General features: G+C 35.4%; 1 protein-coding gene across 6 annotated transcripts in view; it reads left to right on the forward strand.

Annotated features, from left to right (window-relative positions):
- AKAP6 (A-kinase anchoring protein 6) overlaps positions 1–23,009 on the forward strand; it is a 258,501-nt gene that overhangs the window by 35,203 nt on the left and 200,289 nt on the right. For 5 of the 6 annotated variants that reach the window (XM_030274631.4, XM_030274629.4, XM_030274632.4 and 2 more), the window contains exon 2: positions 8,715–9,072. In XM_030274631.4, the coding sequence (XP_030130491.4) occupies positions 8,758–9,072 (315 nt within the window). In that variant the 5' untranslated portion in view covers positions 8,715–8,757. Of the gene's footprint in view, positions 1–6,594; positions 6,708–8,714; positions 9,073–23,009 lie in introns of all 6 variants that reach the window. The other variant, XM_030274630.4, reaches the window with a different exon arrangement.

Raw genomic sequence — 23,009 nt, forward strand, 5'->3', positions numbered from 1 at the left:
TCATCTTTGAGATGGTTTTTAGTATTGTAAGGTGATCTCTTCACCATCTTAGCTGTTTGCTCTTACAAAGAAGTTTCTATATTTGGGTGTCTGTTTGTCCTGTTATTATAGAATGAGAGTCAAAATGATTCAGGAAGGCAGAAAGAAAAAAGTTACCCAGAGTAGGTAGAATTCCTATTCAGAGTCCTTGTTCCCCATAGTGACAGACCAAGCTTTAAATCTGTATCCTTCTTCTTCCCTTCCGTTTTCCTCACGCAGACAGAATTGATGCTTCTAGCAATATTTTCTAGAGTTCTTGTGTAATTTCTGACGTACAGTTATAATATCATCTAGTCCACCATGTAAAGCCTTAGAATGGAGGCAGGTTCCTCCCATGATAATGAGACACTGTGTGCAAACAATGAAAACAACCTTATTGTTTTATAGGTTATGTTGAATAGTACAGACTTTCCCCTCCTGTGCTTGCCTTTAGGAAGTAAAGAGTTCTACCCTTCTTAAAAATTTATAATTGCAGGTATAGTTCATCTTTAAACCAAAATTCTTATTCACAGCAGTTTGCAGTTTGGGGATTGTTAACTTATGTTAACATCTTTTAACTAGTTAAGGTTTTAAAGAAATAATTTTGTACCATGAGTTTTCAGAACCACCAAACTTTTTATTCCTCTTCAAACTTAACCTAATTTTGGTCTACCTGATCAAGTTTATGGCAAAAGAAAGCAGTGTAATATATGAGAATTACTTGAAAAGGTAAAAACATTTGTGCCTTAATTTTGTGTGTTGTTGTCAATCGACTGATTACACAACAGGACTGGATATCTATTTTTAGCTGACCAGTAAATCAACATGAAGTGGCAGGATTTTATCAACATCATGATTGAGGAGGAAAGAATTTGCAGAGTAGTTACTGAAGCCATGGGTCATCCTCGTAGTACACCAAGTATCTTATTTTAATATACATTTAAAATTAATCCCCAAAATAAAGAAACTATTCTACACTGCACTATTACTGTGATAGCTGAATATCTGAAACAAGAGCATGCACAGATTTTATAATGTATTACTGATATGAGACACTACCATGAAACAAAGCAATATAGCAGAACCTTTCATGAGCATGACTCAGTACAAAAAACCAGCTTCTGGTCCAAAGAACTTGGTCTATTTCTGTGAATCCCCAAATTGAGAAAAAAAGCAATTGTTTTGGTGTTCTTCAGAAGACCAGAGAAAATATTATACTGAACAGCTAAATTATTTATAGTTAAACTTTACATGATGAGTGAGAGTTTACAGAGCCAGGTAGTTAGTCATAGAGTGCTGTGTCTCATATAACACAGAAAACTGATTTTCATAAAGGCTCTCTGGTCTCAGCAGCTGCATTGTGCATCATTCCAAAAAGTACCATTTTCTTTAAAATTCTAGCTTTATTATCATAAAATTGTTAAATTTTAGTGTAACAAGACTAGTTTCAGAAATGATGGCATGACTTGTGGGTCTTTTGATCTATTTTATTATTAGTATAGGGGCCTGGGGCAATTTAAATGCCTCAAGTTGCATGTGTGGATCTTCATGCTAATATTGAGCCCTGAAAATTCTGCAGGTGGATTGTTGTTGGTTTGTTGTTTTTTTTTTTTAATAACATTTGTACTAATTGACAGAACATCCAGTATTGCAGTACCTGTAACATATTTAAGGAAGAAGCTGATATTATGGTCTTTCTGCTAGAGAAAGATGTAAGACTTGCCAAGGCAGTGAGACATTGGCTGTGACTGACATACTTTGTACAAAACATGTGAGAAAGTTCTTATCTGATCTATTATGAAGTCATATTGCTCCTTGATACATGTAATTAATTTCTTATAATCAGCTTCCATAATTAAAAGGAATAAGCTAATCTAGCCCCTGGAAAATTTTCTCAGAAAAAATGTTAAGATTTCTCTGAAGTGATTAGCATTTATTTGCAATGAAACTAGAGTGTGAAATTGAAGTCAAACATTATTTTTATTTGCCCTAACTTTGAGCTGAGAGTTGCACCAGTTTCTTTCATTCTGCTGAGATAGGAGAAACAGCTCAGAATGTTCTCACTTATATCTCACTGCCTCTGTCTATACTGAAAGATCATTTTAGATCCAGATTAATATTTGGCCAAGCCTAATCTTGATTTTGCTATCTTCCAATTTAAAAGATGTTTCACACTATCTCTTCAGAGAAAAATTTTGGAACAAGACACCATCTTCTTGCTACAGTAGTTATTATGCATCCTTCACCATCTGACTTCTGTAGCTGAAGGGAAAAATTATTTTATATTTGCAAGTGTTTTGCTCGCTCTTAGCCACTAGAACAATAAAGATGACTTTTTCCAGGAAAGCTAAAACAACTTGCCCAAATATGCAAATCAAAAAAAACCCCAACAAAAAACCCATTCACATGTGTGCTGAAAAATCAGTGTTATAAAAGTTGCTGCTATGTATTGCTGGCTTTCTGGAATGAAAATTAGGACAAAAAAAAAAGTCCAAGATGGCATAGTGCAGTTAGCTAATAAAGGATGTTGAAGTAATGATGAGTTAATATGAAGCAGCCAATTTGTCTTTGTCCATTTTAATGCTTATCTCTTTGCAGACCATCTCCCAGAAACTGTTACTTACTGCAGGGCAAACCTGTACTGAGTTAGAAAGGACCAGGAAACAGCTGCTTATCACAATATATTTGACTCTCTGAATACATTTCTCTGTTTTTGAGTCTGGCACTACACAATTGTTTTCAATGTCTGTATATGTTGTAGTGTAGAATTTTTTTCTGATGAACCTTATGGCAGTTGTCTAATGGGATCATTTCCAGATAGCCTCCCTGCTTTTTTATAAGTGAGAACATAAAATTATATAAATTTTATTGCAACTTTAAATTTTATTTAGATAAATTTATTGCACTGTTTCAGGAAAGACATAGCCTTTTTTTTGTGGTTGGATTGTTTTTTCTTTTTCATATACATAACAATATTTGTCTATATTAAGTTTAATCTTATGTTATTGCATTTTTTTTGCCTTGTGACATCTTTCACTTGCTCAGTTTATATTTATCCCAAGTATTTCAATACCTCCTACACACCTTTTCCACTTGATTTTTCACCCATTTTTCAGATCATTAATCCACTTATTGAGAAGCATAGTGCTTAGCAGAGGTATCTGTGAAACCCTGCTTTTGATCTGCATTTGCTCTTCATTCCACTGATTACTATTTTCATTATTTGTTCATTCAAGGACCTTCCACCTTATAATGTGGCTGTTTAGACCCATTTAGCCTTTGACACTGAATCTTGTCAAAAGCATTTTGCTGGAAAACATCAGTAGTATGCTTTTCAAAAGTAATGGTGGGGGGGTCTTCCTCAAAAAAACTGATATTGCCTCATTCTGCTACAGTTTCTACAAGTTTTCATTATATAAACATCATATTAAAGGATCTGCAGAACCTTTCTTTACCATCTGATATCCTAAGAACTAAAGAAATTCCAAATGGAAGGTCATGTGCACCACAACCAGAAATTTGTCTGTTTTACCCGTGGCTTCTTGGAGATTGCCTGGGTATATAAAGCCTAGACCTCATGGATTGTTGGTTTGTTTCATAGTCTCTCCTTCTAGGCCATCAGTTTCAGACAGATCCTTTGCTAAATCCTCCACCAGGATTTCCACTTTCCCTGATTTGCCACAATAATTTCCAGTTTCTGGCTGAACACTTGCCTTTGAAGTTCTGCATTTTCCATCACCTCATATTAGAAAAAGAAACTGTAAATAAGAAAGATTATGCTGTGGTGTCTTAAATTCTGATTTATTCACATAATCAGGAACTTGAATGTCCATGGTTCGACTTCCACAGTTAAAACCTGATGGTCTGGCTTTGCTGCCATTAAAGCCTTGGGGACACTTTTCAATGGACTTTAAATCAGTCACATTAAAAACTAATCATGACTCATGTGTTCACGTTTAATATTGGAATCACTGTGTAAGCCTCTTTGGTCTGTATCCTGAAGGAATTGAGGCACCATCCTGTTCCCTATCAGATATACTTTCTAACAGTCTCACATATGAAAGAGGAGGCCATGCAGTCCTAAATGAAAAGTTGTCCAGTTTGTTCAGAATTTAAATATAATAATAGTATAACTGCAAAGGAGGCATTTCTCAAACAAATTCATGAGGAATGATACAAAGAAAAAAACCTAAACTGGGTCCACTAAAATTCAGTTCACTCAAAGCTTTTTCAAATAGTTTATTTCTTAAATGATACAGGAAATCAGCAACAAGATCAGTGTAGCATGGATAGACTTACTGTGATATTAAATTCAAGTTGCTCTATATGTAACTGACATGATATATTTCAGTTTTTTTTGTGTACTGACATAATTTATCTTTGTAGTTGATGAACTTAATTACATTTTCAAGGAAAAGTATAATGAGCTTTATAACTTGGCAGAGAATTCCTGAGACTACTGAAATGGAAAAGATAATATAACTTGTCTGTGTGAGACATTCATTTTCACTGTATCTATTCAAGAAAATTCAACATCAATGAGCTTGTTAAATCTGATGTTGAAAATTTACATCATTAGATTTCAAAGTCAGCAAGCAGACAAAATTAAGTGGTGGAGTTTCTCTGGGGTTTTTTTCTGGCATTTTTGAGATAGAAATAAATTATTTACGTGACAGACAGGTGGCTGTAAAGTGACTATGGCTGATTTTAACACCATGTGACAGTAAGGGAAATTAGAGCTCATTAACATTCATATGACCCAGTGTCTGCACCACTGATCAATGACTGGACTACTCTATGGCTTAAAATGCTTAATGATTCTTTGTTTGACAGGAGCTAACTGCTATTGGAGGAAAATGTGGATGATCTGATAGCTGGCAGAGTGAATGTGGCCTGCACTTTATAAACAAGGGAAATGTGAACCACTGTGGAGCGGAATGAGTGCAAGAAGCCTTCCAAGGCTTGTGGTGATTGACAAACTCTATTATGGCTGACACAGACATGCCATGCTTTGTGTAAGAGTGTTGGCATCTGACTGAGTGGAAGAGCAGGGGAAAGTGAGATTGTCTGTGTGATCAGTGGAAGGTGATCAGCCATCTGCTTGGTGTAATGCACTTACTGAAGATGAAGATAGAAAGCATATGTGTGCATGTGCTTACACAGGATCTCTCACCTTTTATACAAGGATCCATGACAATGTAAAACTGTATAAGAAGGATTAACACAAGACAAAAAAATATGCTCAACTCATCAATTTTTTTCCCCACCAGAAGGAATGCAAGCTGGTAGCAGTGTATTATAGTTCTTAAATGTGCCCTTCAGCAGACAGAAACAGCAGCTTTTGAAATTGTAGAAATAAATAATTGGGGGAGTATTTTTTAGAGATAATGGCATCATAACTTTCAGTCGCATTGTGATGATGAAAATAAGGTTATACCCTGCACATATTAAAAGATGGAACTTTTTTTTGACATTGCATTTTCATCTATTTCGCTGCAAATTTAAAATCAGCTGGTTTGTATAACTCTTCAGGGTACAGAAAAGGTTTGGCTTAGAAAAAAGCTGGAATGTGATTTAGTATGGCTTGCCCACCTAAAACTGTCATTGATGCTACCAGGATTTTGTGATTCAGAAAATGAGACTGAGCACAGCTTTTGAGTTTTATAAAAAAATTTTGGAGTGATAAGGTCCTGCTTAGAAGGAAATAGAATCCCTTATTTACCTCATTTCAAAAGTTATTTTTGCAAGGTAGGAAGATTGCCTCTAAGAAAAAATTCAGTTTTGATATGTATTATAACACTTAATTGTAGTGGTTTACAATTCACTATTTGTACATCTCGCAAAATCTGGAAAAACAAAAATACTCCAGAAATATAACCAAATTTAAGGTCAGCATTTAAGTCAGTCATTTAAAATATCAACATGTGACCCCAAAGTATTGCTTAACTTCATCATCCCTTCCTATCCCCTTTTTCTAGCAGAACTTACTTACCAAGAGTGTTTCGGCAAGTTTTATAACTCCTGAATTGCACAAAATAGATATGTCTATATATGAGGCTGGCTGTTGCTGCTGGGTCTATTTTGTACCCCAACATTAGAATTTATTAGAAGCGCCTCTGCGCGGGGGATTTCCCTGTTTCCAGCCGGTACCCGGGGCGTGCGGGGCCGGGGCTGCGCTCCGGTGCGGGGCGGCTGCGGGCGGGGCCGCGCGGTTTGCGCGCTGCCGGCGGGGTCAGGAGCGCCACCGCTGCCGCCCTCCTTCGGTCCGGTGTTCCCGGAGAACCTTCCAGTCGTCCTTTCTCGCGGCACAGTTGGATGATGCCTTTTTATTCTGCCAAGAATCAACTGAAAGAAATCTGTGTCCTAGTGTTTGGATTCGGTCATTTCTAGCTCCAAGTTTCTCCTTTCAAGCATTTGTGAGCTTTTTGAAGCTTTCACAGACCTTGCTAATTAGTATCCAAAGTGTGTTTTATTACTAGTGTATAATTTTTAAAGACGATCTAAAGAAAAGAATTATTTATTTTAAAGTTTCTCCACATATTCTTAATTGAAGTGTTGCAACTTGTGCTCTGGCAGAAAGGGGAGAATGTAAAGGACTTGGCCGTAAGAGCTGCTAGGATTAAGGAGGCATTAGCTGCAATGCTGGAGAGCCACTCTTACAGAGTCAAGCACATCGTAACAAAAACCAGGTCAGCAGGTTCCTAATGTTGCTAATTGCCCACTCAGTGCATGAAAGCTGGAAATGCGCTCTGCATGCAGCACGGAGCAGCTTTTGTTTGCTTCTGCAGGAGCATGTTTTCATTTCTGTTTGCTAATTGCTTTAATGTCCTTACTAGAGCTGAGTCATACTGAAAAACTCTGCAAGAGTGCCAGGGTTGTGGTTGTTTTTTTGGGCTGATTTTTTTGTTTGTTTGTTTGTTTTGTTTTTGTGAAAAAACCCGAAGCAGGCACTGCTCTTGCTGTGCTTTGGTATCATTTAGTGATTCACAGCTGTTCTCTGGTAGGCATATTTGACAGTAAACATGCAGGAATAAGGACTACATGTGTTTCATCAAAATTTCACTTTCAGGAGGAAATAATGTAACTAATATGTTTAAAATATTGGGATAGTTTTGGTTGTTAGAACAGGTGAATTCTAGGCTTTAGAACTGGGGCTATAATCAACAATGTCTCAAACAAAAATGTTATTACACTGATTTTTTTCCTAACAATTTATGTTGAGTACATTTGGCAGAGTTTGAGCTGAAAAATAGGCAATGTGAAGAGATGAACTTAAAAAATACTCAGCATCCTGAAATACTTTCATCCAGCTTTGCTGTAGAACATTTTATTTAACACAATTGAATTTGTAATTTTTCAAAATTTGAGCTAAAAGAGTTGAAAATTGCACTACAGCAGGCACTAAGAATATTTGGGTTCTTCTTTCATTTCCTTTGCTTGATTGCACTGATAGAAAATTTTGTTCTGAAATGCCACATTTATATATAGTGTTAATATTTAGTATAACTTTAACATACTGTTTTGTGAGTGTGATAGATGTGCAAACAATGATTGACGAAGTAGTGGCAGGGTAGGAAATAAAATTAACATAAAATATAATTTTTTTTCCTTCCTGGCTATGACAAGTGAAATTGTGTCTGGATATTTCTTTAATACTCTCACTGCCTGCAGGAATAATTTCTGGATGCTGAGACTCCACATGAAATATTTAGGACTATAACTCAGTAGTCACAGTGTTGATTGAACAGCGAAAAGTCTGTATTTCTACAGTCTTAGAGATTTTTTTGTAAAATAAGTAAAGTTGTTTGGGGTTACTTTTTAGCTTGTTTGTTTTGGTTCTGTGGGTTTTTTTTTTTTTTCCTTTTATGCATAGGGTTTATGGCAGCCTTTTTCTGTATGTAGAACATACAGAGGAAGAGGCACAAAATAAAATGTTTTACTTACTTTGTCCAGTGGATCTCATAAGTGTATATTGATGACACAGCATTTGGGCTTTCATAAAGCCACTTTGTAAAATGATGTTTTATTTTTAGGTATGTGTTTTGACCTTGGGAATTATTATATCTATGTTTTGCTAGAGTTGTTGCTTATTGCAACAGTTCTTAATCTAACAAAACTACTAGAATTTAAAGTTCAAAATGGAAATCAATAAATCAATCGAGTGTCCTCAATAATTGCTTCAAGTTTGCATGCAAATTTTTTGTTGTACATGATCAATAGTTGAGTGAACAGCAGGGAAATTTAAATGAATCTTGAAATACTGTGTTTAGTCTTAAATTTCAGGCCAAGGAATATGTTGCAATATGTACTAGTTTACAAATACCAGTCTTCTATTAATTGTGGAGTTCACTAAATTTCTGCTGGCTTTTGCCAATGTTCATTTCTTTAAGTTGCATTTGTAAAAAATCAGAACATATTTTTCATTAGTGAAAACTATAATTTCCAAGATGATTGGAAATTACAATGAAAGAAATGCAGTATTTGTTATTTTTCTCATACAAAGACGATATTCAAATCAACAAAGTTATTTTGAAAAAATCTATTTAGTTTTGAACTTCCAGTGTAGATTTTTAGGGTGAAGAATTTATTTAGATGTGCAGTACATCTCAGATATTATAATTTACTCCTTGTCTTTGAGCATTTTGTTGCTAAATTTGTTCTCAAAACAGCAATGTGTTTTCTTTTTATCTTTGCAGCTATTTTTGAAAGCAGTATGGTTTATGCTTTGACGCGTTAGCCATGGATGTAGCACTTTCTCCCATGAGAACACAAGAACTGGATCCGATGCCATCTGATGCCTCTCCCATGCTCATAAACATGACTCCTACAGTGGAACAAGAAGGGGAAGGGGATGTCCTGAAGGACCTTGACTCTGGGCAGCAGTATGAAAAGCCCCCTCCTCTGCACACCGGGGCCGACTGGAAGATTGTTCTCCACTTGCCGGAAATCGAGACCTGGCTTCGGATGACGTCTGAGAGGGTCCGGGACCTGACCTACTCTGTCCAGCAGGACTCGGACAGCAGGCACGTGGATGTGCATCTGGTACAGCTGAAGGTAAGATGGATTTTACATCACAGACTTCTCACACAGTGAAGGTGTCTCATTCAACTCTGCTGTTAGTAAAATCAACAAAAGGGCTTTTCCTAACTGCTGAAGTATATCTGACAGCCTGTGTTAAAAAGTGTAAATCCTTTTAAGGGAGATAATAGAAGCCACTCCATTATCAGAATTTTTGCAATGTTATTTGATCATCACTTAATTCAACAGTCATAACCATATTCATGAACATGTTCATACTCCAAAAGCAAGCAATAAAACATTATCAGTAACCTTACTGGACATCTCAGAAATATTCCCACTGATTTAAATGGGCTTCTGTATCTAAAACTGCCAAATAAAATTCCAGTAGAATTCCTAACATTCCAGTAAATGGGGCCACTCATTTGAAATTCAAGGCAAAATTCAGATAATTAGTGCTTGGGACCGTAAGTGTATGTTCATTTGCGTGGCCTGGTTTGCTGCAGCAGATGAAGCATGCTTTTGAAGGTGGCAGTCTCCAAAAATAGCACAAATGTTATCTCTTCAGAGTGAGCTGTCTTCAGAGTTGCATTCTGAGGCCTGTTTATGTGAACATAGTCTTCCTTCACACTCAGTGCAATGGTATTTTATTTGTGTTTATTTTAGGACTGTAGCTGTAAGCTGTCTTAAAATACAGCGCTGTATACTAACACTAACCAGAGTGATTGTACTGTAATCAGTCCTAACCAAATAGAGAGCTGATTTTGATTTATTAACAGTCCCACCATTTTTCTAAAAAAAAAAATTAGGGAAGAAATTAGGAAAGAAAGGACTAAATCCATAATGTGCAGTAAGTTTTTAGCAGATACTGTGAAAAGGTTTCTGCAGGCAGACATGAGAAGTCTTGCTGGGCTTGGTGGTAGTTTTGATCTGGAATTGCTTGTGGCTGTATTAGTGCAGTGCTGAGCTGAAACTGGAATTCTGTGGAGCTTGTGGGTGGTGTTTGCACACAGCTTTGGGCTGGTTCAGAGCACAGGCAGAACTGATTTGTGCCTGCTTATGAAATGAGAATATTCTGTACAGCTCACCCTCATATGTCCACTGATACATTTGATTTATAAATGGAAGTCAGTGAATGAATAGCATTCCTCATGGTTTTTCTTCTTTTTAGAGTTCATTTGCGAAGTTGCAAGAATCATTGAGGGTTCATAAAATACTGTCCTAAGGGTTTTAACTATGTAAACAAATGAGGCAAAGTTTTAACAAGCACATTAGGTTACATTCTGTAACCTGCTGACCTGTAAAACAGACAAAAAGAAACTGTAGAAACAAGTGTTGTGAAATTATTTTATATGGTATAATATAATATAGACTTTAGATACATTTTGAATAGTTTATCTACTATATAACAAAAACTAAAAAAAAAGACAAAAAATCCAAATCAAACAAAAAACCCAACTACAGCTTCATACTGATTTTTTTTCTGTCCTCTGATAATATTCCTGGAGGGGCTACATCCCAGTGATGTGTATTCTTCTGGAGCTATTGTGCCCAAGCTTGACAGTGGTCTCAGTGTGAAGCTTGACCATTGCTGAGTAGACTGGAAAAAGTGTTTCACATATCTTTCAAACAATACATATCCGTTTAGTATTTTCCTGCTTTCCAAAGCAGCGGGAGATCATTGGTTCAAGTTCAGCTTGTAATTCGCTGCATCTCCCGATCTTCCTTCCTACAATATAGGTTTCTCACTTCTCTCTTATCTATGAAATTTTACATGTAGGATTTTACCTTTGTCCATTATTAATCTTTTTTTTCTTTTATCTCATTCCACAAGTATCTCCTTCAAGCACACTCATTTTTTTCATTTGCAAATTTAAGAAGTCTTCTTTCTGCTCCTTTGCCCAAATCATAATGAGAAAAATAAATTATACAGATGCTGGATAAAAGTCTATAACATAATGGTTTCTGAATATAATTTTCAAAATGCAAATGTGGCAGCAAGACAAACAATTTTTAGTTTTATCATAGTTTGTTTTCCTCAGCCAGGAGATGTCTGATTCCATTTTCATGAAGCTTTCTGTTTGTTTTGGATGCTTAGAGTTGATTTCTTTCCTCTGGCTGTCAGTTGGCTTGTGGTGATAACACTGGATTTGGGATCCAGGCCAGAGCAGACTCTTTATATTATTCCTTGGAAAAATTGTTCAGCACAAAGATCATTTCTCTCTCTTGTGAAAATTTTCTCAATATCTCAGTTGCAGATCTGTCTGTGCTTCTGCTCTTTCTGTAAGCAAAAGCATTGCTTCTTCATTGTGGCTTGTTCTCTAGGGATTTTGGTGTTTGCTGCTAGTCTCTTTTCATGCTACATGACTTAGAACTTTACTAGTCACCACTGATCCTTTGAAAATACTTGTCTCATTTTTGCAATGCCCTTTCTCAGAGCTAGCCACATAGCATGAGTGGGAGGTTTTTCTTATATTGTCCCTTGGGAAATTTCCTGGAAGGCTCAGCTTCACAGGAGTGCTTCAGGAAGATAGTTGGGTGAACTGTAACTCTTCAGATTCCAGAATGCCCTATTTTATTCATTCATCTGGCATCACTCTTAAGTCAGACTGTTCTGTGATACTTTTACATCGCTCTAACACATTTGGTGTAGCTGTAACCAATTGCAAATATGGTAAAAGATATTTTTAAAAATTATGATTTTGCTACAAGCAAATATAGGTGTGCTCTCTGTGTCCTTGTATTGTCTTAAAGTGCTGAGATGCTTTCATTATCCATTTATTTTTTTTTATATTTTTAATAAAATATATTTGCTTTTACAGCAAAATATTTCATGGAATCCTACTGAGGTATAACTTGGATTCAACTCCTTTTCTGCTTTACTCTATATCCCTAAACTCTCACAAGGAAGGGTCTACTGTTTCAAACTATTGATAGCTGCTTTGTATTTTTTGGAAAAAAAAAGTTATTTGGGATTATCTAGTATAATATTCTGTATCTGAGATGTCTGTTAATTTATAACCTATTTTAGAGTAAAGCACTCCACCCCTGCTTTGTGACTTTAATACCTGAACCACATATCATGTATTGACATAGAAACCAACACAGTTTGTGCTATCATAGTGTCTTTTTTTGCAGACACTGCTGTTGTCTCTTTCCAAGTAGACAGACTTCAGTCATTTTTTTCCAGGATGCCTGGGTCAGTTGCAAACATCTTTTGACTGGATCTCTCATCTTTCCTCTTGACTCCTACCAGAAAATTTTCATGAATTTTGGATAGAGGTCAATATTATGTGACCATTATCCTTTTACTATCTCTATTTCTGCTTTTTTTGAGGGACAAAGACTTTTTAGTTGCTCTTTTTCCTTGAATTTAAATCCTGGCTAAGAGGACAGTGTGAGAAATTATCAAAACAAGATCTTAAAGATATTGAAGTGTATTAGAGTGTAATATATCTACAGTTAGGTACAGGTTATTCCTTTCTCCATTACATTGTGAGTATTTTGAAAAAATGTAAAACCCAGGGTACAGTAGATATCTTTCTCATCCCCTCCTCTCTAATTAGCTTTTAAAAATTTTCTTAGTTGTTTAGTAGGCCTACTTTTTTTTACATTTTCAGTTTTCCCCTGTGACCTGAGCATACTCCTTGATTTGGAAAAAAAAAGTCAAGGAATAACAGAAATAGATCTGTGTTTCTCAAATGTTATCTGGTCAAACAATCAGATTGCTTAGAAACCTCCCAACTTGTCTGGCAATTCTACAGTCTTGCTCAGACTGAAATTGTTATGGAAAAAGATGTGACTTGTTTACCACATCTTAATGTGCGCTATTACAATAATAGTACTCCTGTAAAAGTCATCTTGGTTTTGTAGCTCTTAAGCTAACTTGTCTTCTGCCTAAGAGAAGAAAATTCATTTTCACATGCCTCAAAAACTGTTCTAATCCCTTGCTATGTTTTATCAAACATAAACAGAGGCTAATTCTGTGCAGAGGGCAATCCTGGGCTGTTCACTTGCCTACCAGGTCAGTGCCTCCAAGGATAAAAGTGATGATGAAGCCAATTTTCTTGGTACTAATTAAGTTTAGAAATTAAGTGCAAAGTTACTTGTCAGGATTTATGGCAATCCAAGCTCAGAAATGCAGAATTTTAGGCAGTGGAATACTTTCACTGAAATGAGCAACAGAGGTGTTCTTGTGGTATTTAGACATCTATAAGCTAAATGGCAACTGAGCAAGATGATGCAGGAGTTTTCTTTGTATGAACACAGAAAGACCATATATATTTTACTGGAGATTCAGTTGCCTTCTAAAGAGAGCTGGATCAAATTTAGATAGAAAGCTGCTGGTTAGAATAAAATAAGAGGCTCAAAGAGTTGGGAGCCAATGAAAGGTAAAAAAAAAAAAAAAGGATAAGAATTTCCTATCTGTTTCTGAGTAGAGAAGTGATAACTATTTGGTTAGTCTGCTGTTATCTATGTATCAAGGGAATAAAAATAGCTAAAAGCTGGAGAAGCCTTAACAGGTAGCCCCAGAGATAATGGAAGATCTGGCTTGCATAATTTATCAGGATAAATGAATAATTAATAAATGTTGCAGACAGAATTCTGGACCCTTTTAAGCTTGGACTTTCTTTCTGAAGAGGCAGTAAAGGTGACCAATAAAAATTGTTGGAATTAGTGTTCTTGTGACAAAGGGATTTGAATATTCCTTGTAGTGGAATCAGCACTGGATATTCCATCTGGGCTTGGGCAAAACAGATTAAAAAAAAAAAAAGCAAAAAGAAAAGGCATATGTTACATGATAGACTCACTTGAGGTCCATATACATGGCCTTTGGAAAGGAATTTTGAACAATGTGTGGAGTGTCTAAGCCCTTCCCTTAAAGCAAGGGACAATATGAACAGCTCAACTTGATTTTCTACAAAGCAAACACCTAATAACACACTGAGCAAAATTCTGCAACCTGTGATACTTTCTCCAAGGATCTCTGTCCTTGGAAATGCAGTCATTAGTTCTCAGTGACGTATTTGGACAGAGAAGGGTGATGTGTAATTCAGGGAGTTGGTAGATATGAGTACAGCAGCATCTGCAATGCTGTGGTTGTCCTAAAAGTTGTCATAAAATAGACACTTAGATTGTTCAGCAGTCAGGCGACTCAGAATAAAAAGGTGAACATTTGACTGTTATGAGGAAAAAAAACCACTCACAATTTCTTCTAGTTCTAAAATAAAAACTCTGCAAAAAATCTCACTTTCATTTGGATATTTGCCCTTTTGAAACATATACTTACTCCAAAATTTCTGTTTTAGCTGTCACCAAGACATGAATGCATCTAAGTGCACTTTGAACCAACACAATTATCACAATTATTATTTCTTACTCTTCTCTCTCCATATTGCTCCTGCATTAAAAAATGTTAATTCAGGCTGTAGAAAATGAGCTAATATGCTCTACCAATGGTCTCTGGAGAAATATTAAAGTGACTATCAGATTCCAGCACAGATGTTACCTATTACAGTCTCCCCTAGCCTATATCTTAGTCTGATTCAAATATAAATGTTTACTGGATACAATGCTGTAATGATATAAATTTCGTTATGATGAAAAAATTTTTTATATCAAGTCATTGGGCAAATTCATTAACAAAAATGTTTGCTGAGAGAATGTACTGTGTTTAGTATTTGTGTCTGTGATAATAACACACACTGATGTTCAGATTTCCTGGGAAACTGTAAATTAATATTATTTCAGTGGTGTGAGTAAGATTTAGTACTGTCAAATTTTAGAATGAGAGGTCATTGTCAGCATATAATTATCTTTATTCACAAGTAAGTAATAGGAGTTTTTTATGATAGCTGTGACTTTGTTGACAGATTTTTTTTATTGGATATCTATGCAAATATATGTGTAAGCAAAAGCAGACACACAAAAGCAGTGCCACATAAATCCTAGTGGTGTTTTTTTTCTTGATGATTTGTGTAAGTCTCTATGTTACAAGGTAGATTAATATTATGTATTATAACAATCACCTATTTCTGATCTGCATTGTGAACTATGATGTTCACAGGTATTTTCTTGCTTTCTGTATTTCAGTAGCCTCTGTAGCTGTATTTCTTATTAGCCATTATAGAGGCTGGGTTTGTTACTTTTTCAGTTTACAGTTACATGTCACTTATAATACATATCCAAAAACTCCAGTTTGGCATAAGGGAACAGTCACAGTCAGGCACAGAAAATTGCACAAAATGTAACAATTTTTTATTTTTCAGTTTGTTACATTATGTTTAAGATTTCCTATGAGCTTTTATTATGGAGAGTTGACAGAAGAAATTTCAGGTTATAGCATGATTGCTGTCTGAATGCCAAAAATGCAACATGAATAGCTCAATAACATAACAAACTTGCATTTTAGTAAGAACAGGTTCTGAAAGTTGGTGATTTTTAAACATCCTTGGATATTTGCCTCTTGCATTATGTGAATTACTGCTCAGAATGAAATCCCTTTCTCAGTAGGTAACTACTAGAAACCCTGCTGTGGATTGATGTGATTCCTTTGTAAGTCAGCAAAACAAACAGATTCTGTGTCTTTTCTCATGGAGAAGGCAAAAGGAGAACTAATACCTGCCAGTTTCTTCCTGTAAATGATTCCCTGGAGAAAGACAGCAGTTTTCATGTAGTTAGTTATTATCCTTGCATTTCAAAAGATGGAGCACTTATTTTTTGGACGTGTTTCCATTTGTTTTTTGAAAACACATATAATTCAAAAGGCATAAAGCAGCACTGTATTACAGTGCTACTACTACAGCAATCACAGCACTCTAAAGTTCTGACAGAACATTTATAAATTCTCACAAAATATAAAATCTACTAGTAGTACATTGCAATTTTCCTTTACCACTGAGCAGTGTACTTCCTTTTCCTAATCTGTGTTAGCTGAGGGAAGGTGTCACATAAATGTCTGAGCTATATTCTTTTATTCTCCTCAGCTGGCTCTGGAGCTGTACATGCCCCTCACAGTGGTTCCATACTTCAAAAGGGACTTGAAGCAAGCTTCAAGATACAGTCTTCTCTTTTGGTGTGGTCTTTCATCTCTTTGTGTAGAGATGAATACATTTGCTTCTAATAAAAACCAAAGCAGATATTCCACAGGCAAGAAAGCAAGTTTCTTCGTAATAGGTTCTGTAGATTTAATCATAGTTTATCTATTAATGTGTTGGGAAAAGATGGTTTTATATGTGCATTTCCAGTGTGATTGGGATCTGAAGTTATGAAATACATTATTTTTATAACTGACATACATATAGGGGCGTATAGATGTGTAAGTGTATTTGTATGTGTATGTTTGTAGTACCATAACAGAAATACAGTGCCACTACTACCTCAACATTTGCATATGCACTTACTCCTTATGCATTTCTGTTTTTTGTCAAAAATTCTTCTGAATTACTTGCCCTATAATATTAGAGAAATGATACTACAGTTCACAGTAGTGCACTATTAATGTGTGTAAGACCTCTGTGTTTGTAGTTCACCTTGTGTTTCATAGATATTGAGGGGTTACTCTGTGTCTATATGTCTACTTATACACTGACAGAATAAAATCTCCTGATCTGATAGAGTATGGTTAGTACCCTTTGGAAAAAAGAAATTATAATCAAGGGGAAATGTTTTATGTTAAATGCTTCCAAGTATCTGTACTTTTGGGTACAGTAAAGTATTCAAAAGACCCCACAAAATAAAGAAATAGAATCGGTTTTTAGGACTATTAAGCTGTGTGGTTGATACACCTCATAATCAGCTTGTATGAAAGATACGGCTGACATCTCTTTCTACATCTCAGCACTAGATGTCCAGCAGCTAGGCAGACAAAATCATCAAGTGGAAATCTGCAAAATCATTAGATGACTATGCTCTAACATCATAGAGCTGAGATACTAAACTGAACATTCTTACTTGCTCTTCCTCAGATATTTTGAGGAAGAAAGCAAGGCTAAAATCCTTTTAATTTAATCTAGGATTTTTAGGCCATAAACGAATTTTGCAATCTGGACATTTAAGAATATTATCAGGTACTGTAAGACTCATAATAAAACAAAGGGAAGAGGGCTGTTTCCAAGGGCAACGCAGTAGGATTTGTACAGACGTGGTGCCACTGTAGCTAACCTATGTTTTCTTTGCTAAGGTCATCTGCACTTCTTTCATACAGTGTTTGTGGGAACTTCCCAAAAGTTCAGATGCTTGGTTTAAGTGAAGATAAAACTGTTTACTGCACTTGTTTATCTTTTATCAGGTACAGGATTACCTTTTCACGCAGGACTAGAATCTTAACTTGAACTAGATAATTTTGATACATTGGATTAAAACAGGAAATTTTACACAGTAAAATGGGTAACCTCATATGTATTATTACAAATACAGCCTTCTTTTCAAAGAGTACTTTAAATATTCGCCTTGTTTAGGAATCTAGACCATCAGTTCAATCTGAGGAATTAAAACAGAGGTAAATTGAAGAATACATGGGAAGGGAGCCACTCTTTTCTGCAAAGGAACATTGCATTTTTGCATTTTTGGTAACAAATAAGATTGTTTTCTTTCAAAAACCTTGCAAAATACTGCATGCTGTATTACTTTCAAACTTCAGGTAGAATAAGAAGTGATGAAGACTTTTTTTTTTTTACCTTATTACCACATTATAATTTAAATGCTTTTGATTTTCAGCTGAGATCAGCAAGAACAACTTCCCTGTCTCTAATCTGTTAAAGATTCAGTTTTGATCCTAATTATGAATAATGAATAATATTTATAGTATCTCTCAATGTTGGTTTTGTTTTCCTTTTTTTTTTTTTTTTTTTAATATAATGAATAGCTAAATCACCAAACTAAGCATTTGAGCAGCAAAGACTTCATGGTGATCTCCCCTGTGATTTAAATTACAGGTTTGTAGTTACAGTATTTGGGTGTGATTTGTGAATTTTGATCAGTTCTCAATCATTAGCTGGATTTTCTTTTCTTCTGTGTTATCTGATATAGGAGCCAGCAAATCAGAATGAAAGAGCCCCATCTGAAAGTTATTTAAGATGTTGCTTGAAAATTACCAAGGAAAAACCCATGTTATATGGATATCTTACAAACATCTGAAAAAGACATTTTCCTTGATTCACAAGAATACACATCAGATTTAGGTGGAGATGGGCTTAGGACTTTTATTTGTTAGGCTGCAAATCATGTTCTCGCTGTTGGTTGCTAGCTTTACTTTCCAGCCTGTCTCTCCTGTTTGATTTTCCTTTCAGCTATTTATAGGTTCTTTCTCAAAGTTTTTGTCTTCCAAAACTGCCATCTGATTCCTGTCCTTTTTAATTTTCTTTTTCCTGTTTGTCCTTTGCTGAAGCACAATGCTGAGTCATTTGCTGCCATGCTGAATTGCTGCTTCAAAAATCCCTGCTTCCTTTCTTAACCTGGCCCAGCAGCACGTTCTGGGAGAGAGCAGGAGTCTGACAGAGGACACATTTAAGAATACTTACTGCATTAAAAATGAAGGAGGGAAGTAGATGACAGTACTACAAATGGGCCTTACTTCTCTCTAGAGCATTTTTTTTTTTAATCTGGTCTTGTGTAATGTCTATGACCATAAAAGAGTAAAAAAAAAAAAAAAAAAATCAGTTTAAAGTGTTTAATGTGGTTTCTAGTATGCTCAAATCAATGAATGCATAGGGTATTAGGGTGTTGGACTTGCTTTTACTTCCAAGAGATTTGAGTGTGGTCGTGGTATGTTCCTGCAGCATCCAGGTAGTCAGCACCTGGTTTTGTGTTGACACAGTCCTGCATTACTAGAATTTGACCTTGCTGATTTTATTGGAGGTTTTATGCTTAGTTTTGTTTATTCCCCTATGAAAGATGAAGATTTAGTTGTTATAATTGAATGACTTATGATTTTGTTGCCTTGATGATTGATTAATTTGTCCTTGAATAGGAAATACAGCTTTTAGCTTTTTTGGAAGGGAGGTGATTTAGTTTTGGTAGTGAAAATACTGCAAGTGAGAAGGAACTATAAATTAAACAGCTACAAGAATTTCTAAGCATTCTCCATTAAACAGAAATTATTAAATGCTTCAAGTCTTCTTTGAAGGCCTCACTTCATCAAACTGCTCCCAGCAAATGGACTTTGCTCTCTTGCAGAGCCAGTTGCAATTGGCAAATTACCCAGTACATGGAAGTCTACCTAGCAGGGCCAACCAAACATAAATAATAATAATAACAAGAACAAAACACAACAATAATAGTAATAAGTTAAAAATAAATACACAAAGTCAAAATCTTTGCATTTAGTAATATAAAGAAAACTGAGAAACAATGGACATTTAAATATAGTTTTGCAAATGCACACATAGTCAACTTTATACTCATGGGAAGCTGCTGAACTATATGGAAGTACAGAAATGGGGAATTTAATAACACATTTGAATTGCTTTCTAACGTCTAAATAACATATTTATAATGTTGTGCTTTGTGTAGTTACTTCTGTAACTAATTTATTTTATTTTATTTCTATTAGAAAAATTACTTTCACAAGGTACCAGTTTTGTGTCATAGTATTGTAGGAAGATATTTGCTATTTGTCTTCTTGGTTTACTGCATAAGATAAAGTAGGTAAGTGATAGCTAAGCCTGAAAAATTACTTTGTGTATAATTAATTTCATTTATTATGTATGTCAATTTTATTCTTGCTCCTTATTTCTATTCTTACAGCATAGATAAGAAAACCACACAAAGCATAGTGTCCTAGAAAGCTAGAACTTATGTTAAAACAAAGAAAAAAAAAACCCAGAAGCCCTGGGCAATAGTATTTAATAACATGTTCAATAACTTCAATATTAAAATAAGTAGTGAGACATTTCAGGTCCAGCAGACATCAGAGGCAGCAGGTTCTGCTGCAGCTGTGCTGCAGCACCATCTAGTGCTGCAGGAGCTGCCCAGTGCTGCTGAGGAGGTAAAAAAGAAATAGGGAGGGATGGGAAAACTTTGGTATCACATGCACAGAACTTTGGAGCATTACCAATAGTGATCTGCAACTTTTTTTTTTCTAATATTTATCTGAAAAAAATTGTCTTTACTAATATCAAGGTCAGTGTGCTTGCAAAATAAAATGCTTGATCTTGTAATGGTAAAGTTGACATAGAACCCTCAGAGAAATATGTGTGCATTTATGTACATATATATATGTACTTTTGCTACCTTGAAACATTCAATATCTACAGTGAATTTTTGCTATTTCTCTCTGTCAGAAAAATACCAGCTTGGTAATACCACTAGCAGGAGACAGTGTTTAAATTAAGGGTGTCCCTGAAGATGGCATACCTGTAACAGCAGACCTTCCTGCTTGCATACAAAATTAAAGCTTCTTCAGGTTTGCATGGCTCACTGGGTAACTTAATATTTTGGTAGGTTTTGCAGTTGTTTACATGGCACACCCACTGTACACTTGACATAGTGCAGACCATACAGACACAATGTGGCTTGTAGGATGTCCAAAACAAACTGGCAGCGAAATCAGTGGTAAGAGCAAGTTACGGCAGCTCAACCCATCTGCGAGACCACCGCTGTTATCACCCCTCACCCTCCCAGGCAGCCTCTAAGGCAAGTTCTCTCTCTGTAACAGCATGGTTCTCTTACTGTTTTGCTTACAGTTCCCAATTTATTTAAATCAAAATGAGCAGTTGTATTTTGTGGTAAGAGTTATTACAAAATCAGTTTCCTGGAAGAGGTGCAGACATCAGTTTAGCAACATCCTACAGACATAATGTACCCAGCATGAGAAATGTCCTTATGCATTAGAGAGAGTAATGGATTTTGTTTAACTTCCTTTGATAAGTTTAGAACCATCAAAATATCTATTATTTAAATATGTTTCTAAATGATAAACTCCTTTTATCCAAATGTACTTGTCCTTCACTGAAAAAAACCAAAACAATCCAAGCAAAACCAGTGAAAACTATGTAAGATAGGCTAAATTTGAGGTAGCTGATTATGAGACCCTGCATGGATCTTCAGAAATATCTGTGCTGTGTCTTAAAAATCTCTGTGTGAGTTTTTCCTTCCTTTTTTTCTGTCTTTGAAGTTCTGTAGGAATTATTCACACATAGCTCATACAGCTGTGCACATCAAATGCTAATAAGAAGCAATGTGAAATATGCAACAAAATACTGTACTGATTTTATGTGCGGGATGAATAAGGGGCTTCCAGTCCACTGAAGCAGTGATAAGACCAAGATTTTTGTAGGTTTTGTTCTTTCTTTTGCTTTGGAACAATATGGGCATTCATTTAACTAGGGAATAAAACTATTTGGTCTTTTGCACAGTTTCATTTCACTGCAACTCACATGGACTGAAAGAACAGCTGAATAACTTGATATGGAAAACTTACAGGTCATGAATATCGGATGTAACAGCTGTTTTCTTTAAAAAAAAAAAGAATTATGTAATCCCATTGCTTAGAAATGTTAAGAATGTGACAATCAATTGCTTGGAATAGGAGAAGGAAAACCAGTTTTAGCCAGCCTTTCATTTCCTAGGAAAGACCATGTTTAGAGTTTTACATTATTAAATCCTTCAGAGAAAAATCGCAAACTGTTTTTGTATTATGAACTCAATATTTTTTATATAAAAGACTAAAAGTGCAGTCCTTGTTCAGCCTATTTATTCTATTTGTTCTCTGTGAAATTTTAGAGATGCAATTTATAGAAAGTATTCCTCTGCAGTATCCTTACTTTTGGTTTTCCAGGAGGAGGATGAAATTTTGGAACAGACAAGTCTGACTCCACTTATAGCCTTTGAATTGCAGAATATGTCTTCAGATATGTCAGCTCATACTTTGTAATGATAATGCACTGAGGATTTTTAAACAGGATTCTAAGCTTGAATTGTGTGAAATCTGCAGCTCCAACTGTTTTCAGTTCAGCTGTTTGCTAGAATAACAAGGGAGTCAATGTGTGGACTCTAAGCAGGTCCATTTAATTTCTTGTTTCCTGAAAAAAAGAATTTGAAAGTGTAGGGAGGAGCAGATTAAACCTTCAGTCTGGCTGGGTGCTAATGGAAGATAGGCTGCAGCCAAGGGGTACCTAATAATAGGTATGCAGTGAAAAAAGTGATTCTCTGTGATACTGCATTTACATTACAGTAATGAAAATGCCAAAGGTGGTATTCACTGATATTTCCTTTATCAGAAGGAGAGGTTAATGTCTGCTATCTCTCTTCATCTCACATAGGTGCATTTCTTCCTGTAGTTATTCTGACAATATTAAATGCAAATACAGGCAAATAGACAAGCACTTGGGAGAGATTTGTTGTTAAACTTTAATTTTTAATTATGGAGACTGCAAAGCTGTATTTTTAAAATTAATCTCCTTTGCTTTGAATCTATTTGTTATTTGTAACTGAAATGTTTTCCATTTCTGCTTATCACTTGGTAGGGTGCTTAGGGAAAATTTTAGGGGAAATAATAAAACTATCTATTATTAATTGAATCTTCATTATGTTTGAACATTCCCACTTCTGTATTTAGACTTGGATTTATTACCTGCAAGAGAATGAAACCACCCTATTCTGCTATTTTCAAATCCACAAACTGAATTTTATCTTAAAAATTTTAGAAGGAGAAAAGATCATGCATCCATCACTTTTCTTGATACCCACCTGGAATTACTGTGTGTAGGTCATTGATGTACTCTAAGGACAGCTACACTTGTGTGAATCAGTAAATACCAAGTAGAAAAGAGCTCTGAATTTTGGTCTCTTTTATTGCCATTGGGAATCACAGAAATGTAATAGAATGTTGTAAAACAATTTTTTAAAATCATACACTTTTGAGTCACCTATACAAAGTGGATATAATGGAGAGAAAGCTTATTCTGCTTTTGAGAAGCTTTTCCAGTTGAAATTTCATAGCAAAATTTTGATTTAAATCAATATTTTATTTT

The sequence above is a fragment of the Taeniopygia guttata genome, chromosome 5, assembly GCF_048771995.1.
Source record: "Taeniopygia guttata chromosome 5, bTaeGut7.mat, whole genome shotgun sequence".
Taxonomy (NCBI): domain Eukaryota; kingdom Metazoa; phylum Chordata; class Aves; order Passeriformes; family Estrildidae; genus Taeniopygia; species Taeniopygia guttata.